The sequence below is a fragment of the Bufo bufo genome, chromosome 7, assembly GCF_905171765.1.
Source record: "Bufo bufo chromosome 7, aBufBuf1.1, whole genome shotgun sequence".
Taxonomy (NCBI): domain Eukaryota; kingdom Metazoa; phylum Chordata; class Amphibia; order Anura; family Bufonidae; genus Bufo; species Bufo bufo.
The window spans coordinates 18,370,839-18,380,635 of NC_053395.1; the positions used below are offsets into that span (position 1 = coordinate 18,370,839).

The 9,797-nt window shown below is 54.9% G+C and overlaps 1 protein-coding gene across 3 annotated transcripts in view; it reads right to left on the reverse strand.

Moving 5' to 3' along the window:
- The window catches only part of CFAP70 (cilia and flagella associated protein 70), a 31,938-nt gene extending 25,164 nt beyond the window's left edge, over window positions 1-6,774 (reverse strand). Inside the window, exons 1-4 of one of the 3 annotated variants that reach the window (XM_040440161.1) lie at window positions 6,550-6,774; window positions 3,750-3,837; window positions 1,925-2,111; window positions 1,602-1,700 (exon numbers count right to left, since the gene is read on the reverse strand). In XM_040440161.1, the coding sequence (XP_040296095.1) occupies window positions 1,602-1,700; window positions 1,925-2,111; window positions 3,750-3,827 (364 nt within the window). In that variant the 5' untranslated portion in view covers window positions 3,828-3,837; window positions 6,550-6,774. Of the gene's footprint in view, window positions 1-1,119; window positions 1,140-1,601; window positions 1,701-1,924; window positions 2,112-3,749; window positions 3,838-6,549 lie in introns of those variants that run through there. The other 2 variants (XM_040440162.1, XM_040440163.1) reach the window with 2 other exon arrangements.
- Window positions 6,775-9,797: the final 3,023 nt, after the last annotated feature.

Genomic DNA, 9,797 nt, shown 5'->3' on the forward strand with positions numbered 1-9,797 from the left:
TTGGCACTTGCAAAAGGGCACGTCCAGCTGTCACTTCTGCAAACATGGCCGCCGCCAGTACGTGATGTAATATAGAATCCCCCTCACCTCGCGGCAGGGTCAGCAGATCCACGGCCACTGCCGCCAGTACGTGATGTAATATAGAATCCCCCTCACCTCGTGGCAGGGTCAGCAGATCCACGGCCACTGCCACCAGTACATGATGTAATATAGAATCCCCCTCACCTCGCGGCAGGGTCAGCAGATCCACGGCCACTGCCGCCAGTACATGATGTAATATAGAATCCCCCTCACCTCGCGGCAGGGTCAGCAGATCCACGTCCACTGCCACCAGTACATGATGTAATATAGAATCCCCCTCACCTCGCGGCAGGGTCAGCAGATCCATGTCCACTGCCACCAGTACATGATGTAATATAGAATCCCCCTCACCTCGCGGCAGGGTCAGCAGATCCATGTCCACTGCCACCAGTACATGATGTAATATAGAATCTCCCTCACCTCGCGGCAGGGTCAGCAGATCTACGGCCACTGCCGCCAGTATGTGATTTAATATAGAATCCCCCTCACCTCGCGGCAGGGGCAGCAGAACCACGGCCACTGCCGCCAGTACGTGATGTAATATAGAATCCCCCTCACCTCGCGGCAGGGTCAGCAGATCTACGGCCACTGCCGCCAGTACGTGATGTAATATAGAATCCCCCTCACTTCGCGGCAGGGTCAGCAGATCCACGGCCACTGCCGCCAGTACGTGATGTAATATAGAATCCCCCTCACCTCGCGGCAGGGTCAGCAGATCCACGTCCACTGCCACCAGTACATGATGTAATATAGAATCTCCCTCACCTCGCGGCAGGGTCAGCAGATCCACGGCCACTGCCGCCAGTACGTGATGTAATATAGAATCCCCCTCACCTCGCGGCAGGGTCAGCAGATCCACGTCCACTGCCACCAGTACATGATGTAATATAGAATCTCCCTCACCTCGCGGCAGGGTCAGCAGATCTACGGCCACCGCCAGTACATGATGTAATATAGAATCCCCCTCACCTCGCGGCAGGGTCAGCAGATCCACGGCCACTGCCGCCAGTACGTGATGTAATATAGAATCCCCCTCACCTCGCAGCAGGGGCAGCAGATCCACGTCCACTGCCACCAGTACATGAGGTAATATAGAATCTCCCTCACCTCGCGGCAGGGTCAGCAGATCTACGGCCACTGCCGCCAGTACGTGATGTAATATAGAATCCCCCTCACCTCGCAGCAGGGTCAGCAGATCCACGGCCACTGCCGCCAGTACGTGATGTAATATAGAATCCCCCTCACCTCACAGCAGGGGCAGCAGATCCACGGCCACTGCCGCCAGTACATGATGTAATATAGAATCCCCCTCACCTCGCGGCAGGGTCAGCAGATCCACGGCCACTGCCGCCAGTACGTGATGCAATATAGAATCCCCCTCACCTCGCGGCAGGGGCAGCAGATCCACGGCCACTGCCGCCAGTACATGATGTAATATAGAATCCCCCTCACCTCGCGGCAGGGTCAGCAGATCCACGGCCACTGCCGCCAGTACATGATGTAATATAGATCCCCCTCACCTCGCAGCAGGGGCAGCAGATCCACGGCCGCCTGCCCCAAGACGCTTGTTTTCTCCTCCTTCTGCTTCTTCTCCTTGGGTAAGATCTCAATGACGGTCACTGCAAAAAGACAGAGATTGTGGAGTGTTCTGTGCAGAGCCCGCAATACCAGGGGCCCCCCACTTACCATGAGTCATCTGTAATACCGGTGTCTCGTTATGTGTAAGAGGGGCCCAGATACTAGGGCTGGAGGCCCCCCTATAGCTATACCCTCTACCCCCCCAGGGTGTGCCCCCCATGCCGCACTGGGTCGGGCACCTGAAGGATGGGCGTAGGGGACTTACATAAGACGGGTCTGTGCGCCACATCATCCAGGGTGTGAAGACTTTCACCTCCAATGTCAAAGCTGGTGGTGAAGTTGTACTCGGTGGGTTTACTGGGGGTCGTTTCGAGCTTGGGGGAGTCTCCCAGGAGGATGTTGCTGAATTCAGACCTGACATAGGTGACGGGGGCGTCCCCTTTAACCCCTTTCTGTGAGAGAAAAAAATGTTCATGAGGATAACATGTGAGGGTAACAAGTCCCCCCTTCCCCCCCGTAATAGTACTGACAGAGTATTACATGTACGGAGAGCGCCCAGGAGACGGGTGGGGGGCCGCAGAGATAACACCAGAGACAAGTGACAACAGAGACCCCTCCATCTGCAGCCTAAGGTGGACCTGGTGAAAGGTCTGGAGGTTAGCCACCGTACAGGGGGTCTGAAAGGATGAACCGCTTCACTACCCTGGACCACCAGGGAGATTATCATTAACACCTTCACTACCCTGGACCACCAGGGAGATTATCATTAACACCTTCACTACCCTGGACCACCAGGGAGATTATCATTAACACCTTCACTACCCTAGACCACCAGGGAGATTATGATTAACACCTTCACTACCCTAGACCACCAGGGAGATTATTATCAACACCTTCACTACCCTAGACCACCAGGGAGATTATCATTAACACCTTCACTACCCTAGACCACCAGGGAGATTATCATTAACACCTTCACTACCCTGGACCACCAGGGAGATTATCATTAACACCTTCACTACCCTAGACCACCAGGGAGATTATCATTAACACCTTCACTACCCTAGACCACCAGGGAGATTATCATTAACACCTTCACTACCCTAGACCACCAGGGAGATTATCATTAACACCTTCACTACCCTAGACCACCAGGGACATTATCATCAACACCTTCACTACCCTGGACCACCAGGGAGATTATAATTAACACCTTCACTACCCTAGACCACCAGGGACATTATCATTAACACCTTCACTACCCTGGACCACCAGGGAGATTATCATTAACACCTTCACTACCCTAGACCACCAGGGACATTATCATTAACACCTTCACTACCCTGGACCACCAGGGAGATTATCATTAACACCTTCACTACCCTAGACCACCAGGGACATTATCATTAACACCTTCACTACCCTGGACCACCAGGGAGATTATCATTAACACCTTCACTACCCTAGACCACCAGGGAGATTATCATCAACACCTTCACTACCCTAGACCACCAGGGAGATTATCATCAACACCTTCACTACCCTAGACCACCAGGGAGATTATCATCAACACCTTCACTACCCTAGACCACCAAGAATGTTAACCAAAATCACAATTATTGCCATTAACCCCTTCTTTACCCTAACCCACCAGAGTAGTTGAGATGTAATAACCTGTAGCCACCAGGATTACTGTCATTAGCCCTAGACTAAGTCATTCTCGATCACTAGGACTATTCAGGGTTAGCCTCTCAGGTTAGCCATCGCAGAAGCTCAGGACCATCAGGACTGCCCCGCCATTACAATATCTGGGTGGTCCCAGACGGCAGAATGTGGGGGCAGAACATTTTATCAAGTCCATGGGCGTCTATGAGACAGGGGTGTGAAATCCCCGAGACTCCAGCCGTGGCACTGAAGTCCACCCTCCCTCCCCCCCACGGTCGCAGCGCAGCTCTAGGGACCGGGAGGCACTTTTCAGTTCAGTTCACGATTTCATTTCCAATGCGTGAGAGATACAAATCTGTCAGTGCGGCGAAGGGTTAACAGGCGACAGGCACTCGTCAGGCGAGGTGCTATTTCTGAGACGTTACCAGATCATGTGCTCTGAGGACCGTGATGTGCACCGGGGCGGGGGGCCGGGTCCTCACGTCTTCCAGTGCCGTCTCCATAGCTACGGGTCTGAGCAGAGATAAGAGGCATGAGATGCAGGATGGAAGTGGCACTGCCACCTATCAACTTACCTTACCTGCTGGAGCGCTAACAGCGACGGGCGCCAGGTACCCGGGGATACCCAACGATTCCCTAATACACCGCTAACATCACAATGGTTCTTAACTGAGAAGAAAGGGTTAAAGTCTGACTGTAACTTTACACTGCGACAGCGCCACCCCGAGGAAGAAAGAGGGCCCAACAGCTGACAGCAGAGACTGGTCACTAGGCGCCACTTCCCCCGACGGACACTGGGTGGCGGCTGTCACCCATGACTTTATGACGGACACTAGGTGGCAGCAGTTACCCATGACTATATGACGGGCACTAGGTGGCAGCAGTTACCCATGACTATATGACGGGCACTAGGTGGCGGCAGTTACCCATGACTATATGACGGACACTAGGTGGCGGCTGTCACCCATGACTGTATAATGGACACTAGGTGGCAGCAGTTACCCATGACTATATGACGGGCACTAGGTGGCGGCAGTTACCCATGACTATATGACGGGCACTAGGTGGCAGCAGTCACCCATGACTGTATAATGGACACTAGGTGGCGGCAGTTACCCATGACTGTATGACGGACACTAGGTGGCAGCAGTTACCCATGACTATATGACGGGCACTAGGTGGCAGCAGTTACCCATGACTATATGACGGGCACTAGGTGGCGGCAGTTACCCATGACTATATGACGGACACTAGGTGGCGGCAGTTACCCATGACTATATGACGGGCACTAGGTGGCAGCAGTCACCCATGACTGTATAATGGACACTAGGTGGCGGCAGTTACCCATGACTGTATGATGGACACTAGGTGGCAGCAGTTACCCATGACTGTATGATGGACACTAGGTGGCGGCAGTTACCCATGACTGTATGATGGACACTAGGTGGCAGCAGTTACCCATGACTGTATGATGGACACTAGGTGGCAGCAGTTACCCATGACTGTATGACGGACACTAGGTGGCGGCAGTTACCCATGACTGTATGACGGACACTAGGTGGCGGCAGTTACCCATGACTGTATGACGGACACTAGGTGGCGGCAGTTACCCATGACTGTATGACGGGCACTAGGTGGCGGCTGTTACCCATGACTATATGACGGACACTAGGTGGCAGCAGTTACCCATGACTGTATGACGGACACTAGGTGGCGGCAGTTACCCATGACTGTATGACGGACACTAGGTGGCGGCAGTTACCCATGACTGTATGACGGACACTAGGTGGCAGCAGTTACCCATGACTGTATGATGGACACTAGGTGGCGGCAGTTACCCATGACTGTATGACGGACACTAGGTGGCAGCAGTTACCCATGACTGTATGACGGGCACTAGGTGGCGGCTGTCACCCATGACTGTATGACGGGCACTAGGTGGCGGCTGTCACCCATGACTGTATGACGGGCACTAGGTGGCGGCTGTCACCCATGACTGTATGACGGGCACTAGGTGGCGGCAGTTACCCATGACTGTATGACGGGCACTAGGTGGCGGCTGTCACCCATGACTGTATGACGGGCACTAGGTGGCGGCTGTCACCCATGACTGTATGATGGACACTAGGTGGTGGCAGTTACCCATGACTATATGACGGGCACTAGGTGGCGGCAGTTACCCATGACTGTATGATGGACACTAGGTGGCGGCAGTTACCCATGACTGTATGATGGACACTAGGTGGCGGCAGTCACCCATGACTGCATGATGGACACTAGGTGGCAGCAGTCACCCATGACTGTATGATGGACACTAGGTGGCGGTAGTTACCCATGACTGTATGACGGACACTAGGTGGCGGCAGTTACCCATGACTGTATGACGGGCACTAGGTGGCGGCAGTTACCCATGACTATATGACGGGCACTAGGTGGCGGCTGTCACCCATGACTGTATGATGGGCACTAGGTGGCAGCAGTCACCCATGACTATATGACGGACACTAGGAGCTGCAGAGCTGCACTCACTACTCTGCTGACTGTAACTCAGGATCAGTACAGGATAAGTAATGTGTGTACACAGTGACTGCACCAGCAGAATAGTGAGTGCAGCTCTGGAGTATAATACAGGATGTAACTCAGGATCAGTACAGGATAAGTAATGTATGTACACAGTGACTGCACCAGCAGAATAGTGAGTGCAGCTCTGGAGTATAATACAGGATGTAACTCGGGATCAGTACAGGATAAGTAATGTATGTACACAGTGACTGCACCAGCAGAATAGTGAGTGCAGCTCTGGAGTATAATACAGGATGTAACTCAGGATCAGTACAGGATAAGTAATGTAATGTATGTACACAGTGACTGCACCAGCAGAATAGTGAGTGCAGCTCTGGAGTATAATACAGGATGTAACTCAGGATCAGTACAGGATCAGTAATGTAATGTATGTACACAGTGACTGCACCAGCAGAATAGTGAGTGCAGCTCTGGAGTATAATACAGGATGTAACTCAGGATCAGTACAGGATAAGTAATGTATGTACACAGTGACTGCACCAGCAGAGTAGTGAGTGCAGCTCTGGAGTATGATGCAGGTCAGGCTGGTCCTCTGTATGGTCTCACATATGCTATGGTGCAGGATGTACACGGTGCTGGGGGTCTCGTGCAGGTGATCAGGCGGGTCTCACGCTGCAGTCACCCCCGGAGCGGCGCTCTCACCTGACAGGCGCCGCTGCTCCCGCTCTATGGACCGTACTTCTCCTCGCCAGATCACCGATCCTCCACAGTCCAGCGTTTCCCGTCTCCTAGCAACCAGCTACGATCTCCCAGGATCCTCCACGGCCGCCCAGCTCGTTGCTTGGTTACACAGGCAGCTATTAATGAGACTACATTTCCCAGGATTCTTCTTCCTCCGGACACTGGGAGTTGTAGTCCGAAGAGTAACGTGTATTTGCACTCTGTATGTCACCATTAGTTGGATGTCGGTCTGGTAGAGCAGATTGCGGCCTCCGTACTATGTACCGATAATCGGTGCCCTCCCCCCTCACTCCGCTGTTCTCCACATGTCTCTCATCTGTTCCATTGCATTCTTTTCATTCCTGTAAATAATCGGCGCCAGAGCTGACTGCAGCCGCTTATCCTTATCTTCCTTCCTCAAAACAGGACTAACATGATTGTTCAGATAAAACAAATGCCATAGATTGGAAAAATAATGGGGGCACTCTGACCAGAAGAACTAATGGGGGGGGGTCTCTCTGACCAGAAGAACTAATGGGGGGGCTCTCTGACCGGAAGAACTAATGGGGGGGGGGGCACTCTGACCAGAAGAACTAATGGGGGGGGGGGGGGGCACTCTGACCAGAAGAACTAATGGGGGGGGGGGGGGGCTCTCTGACCGGAAGAACTAATGGGGGGGGGGCTCTCTGACCGGAAGAACTAATGGGGGGGGGGGGGGCTCTCTGACCGGAAGAACTAAGGGGGGGGGGGTCTCTGACCGGAAGAACTAATGGGGGGGGGGGGCTCTCTGACCGGAAGAACTAATGGGGGGGGGGCTCTCTGACCGGAAGAACTAATGGGGGGGGGCTCTCTGACCGGAAGAACTAATGGGGGGGGGGGGCACTCTGACCAGAAGAACTAATGGGGGGGGTCTCTCTGACCAGAAGAACTAATGGGGGGGCACTCTGACCGGAAGAACTAAGGGGGGGGGGGGGCACTCTGACCAGAAGAACTAATGGGGGGGGGGCTCTCTGACCGGAAGAACTAATGGGGGGGGGCTCTCTGACCGGAAGAACTAATGGGGGGGGGCTCTCTGACCGGAAGAACTAATGGGGGGGGGGGGCTCTCTGACCGGAAGAACTAATGGGGGGGGGCTCTCTGACCGGAAGAACTAATGGGGGGGGGCTCTCTGACCGGAAGAACTAATGGGGGGGGGGGCACTCTGACCAGAAGAACTAATGGGGGGGGGGCTCTCTGACCAGAAGAACTAATGGGGGGGGGGCTCTCTGACCGGAAGAACTAATGGGGGGGGGGCACTCTGACCGGAAGAACTAATGGGGGGGGGGGCTCTCTGACCGGAAGAACTAATGGGGGGGGCACTCTGACCGGAAGAACTAATGGGGGGGGGGGGCTCTCTGACCGGAAGAACTAATGGGGGGGGGCACTCTGACCAGAAGAACTAATGGGGGGGCGGGCTCTGACCGGAAGAACTAATGGGGGGGGGCTCTCTGACCGGAAGAACTAATGGGGGGGGGGGGCACTCTGACCAGAAGAACTAAGGGGGGGGGGGCTCTCTGACCGGAAGAACTAATGGGGGGGGGCACTCTGACCAGAAGAACTAATGAGGGGGGGGCACTCTGACCGGAAGAACTAATGGGGGGGGGGCACTCTGACCAGAAGAACTAATGGGGGGGGCACTCTAACCAGAAGAACTAATGGGGGGGCACTCTAACCTGAAGAACTAATGGGGGGGGCTCTCTGACAAGAAGAACTATGGGGGGGGGGGCACTCTGACCAGAAGAACTATTGGGGGGGGGGGGCACTCTGACCAGAAGAACTAATGGGGGCACTCTGACCAGAAGAACTAATGGGGGGGGGGGCACTCTAACCAGAAGAACTAATGGGGGGGCACTCTAACCTGAAGAACTAATGGGGGGGGCTCTCTGACAAGAAGAACTATGGGGGGGGGGCACTCTGACCAGAAGAACTAATGGGGGCACTCTGACCAGAAGAACTAATGGGGGCTCTCTGACCAGAAGAACTAATGGGGGGGGGGCTCTCTGACCGGAAGAACTAATGGGGGGGGGCTCTCTGACCGGAAGAACTAATGGGGGGGGGCTCTCTGACCGGAAGAACTAATGGGGGGGGGGGGCTCTCTGACCGGAAGAACTAATGGGGGGGGGCTCTCTGACCGGAAGAACTAATGGGGGGGGGCTCTCTGACCGGAAGAACTAATGGGGGGGGGGCACTCTGACCAGAAGAACTAATGGGGGGGGGGCTCTCTGACCAGAAGAACTAATGGGGGGGGGGCTCTCTGACCGGAAGAACTAATGGGGGGGGGGCACTCTGACCGGAAGAACTAATGGGGGGGGGGGCTCTCTGACCGGAAGAACTAATGGGGGGGGCACTCTGACCGGAAGAACTAATGGGGGGGGGGGGCTCTCTGACCGGAAGAACTAATGGGGGGGGGGCACTCTGACCAGAAGAACTAATGGGGGGGCGGGCTCTGACCGGAAGAACTAATGGGGGGGGGCTCTCTGACCGGAAGAACTAATGGGGGGGGGGGGGGCACTCTGACCAGAAGAACTAATGGGGGGGGGGGCTCTCTGACCGGAAGAACTAATGGGGGGGGGCACTCTGACCAGAAGAACTAATGAGGGGGGGGCACTCTGACCGGAAGAACTAATGGGGGGGGGGCACTCTGACCAGAAGAACTAATGGGGGGGGCACTCTAACCAGAAGAACTAATGGGGGGGCACTCTAACCTGAAGAACTAATGGGGGGGGCTCTCTGACAAGAAGAACTATGGGGGGGGGGGGGCACTCTGACCAGAAGAACTATTGGGGGGGGGGGCACTCTGACCAGAAGAACTAATGGGGGCACTCTGACCAGAAGAACTAATGGGGGGGGGGGGGCACTCTAACCAGAAGAACTAATGGGGGGGCACTCTAACCTGAAGAACTAATGGGGGGGGCTCTCTGACAAGAAGAACTATGGGGGGGGGGCACTCTGACCAGAAGAACTAATGGGGGCACTCTGACCAGAAGAACTAATGGGGGCTCTCTGACCAGAAGAACTAATGGGGGGGGGTCTCTCTGACCAGAAGAACTAATGGGGGGGGGGGGTCTCTCTGACCAGAAGAACTAATGGGGGGGCACTCTGACCGGAAGAACTAATGGGGGGGGGGGGCACTCTGACCAGAAGAACTAATGGGGGGGGGGGCTCTCTGACCGGAAGAACTAATGGGGGGG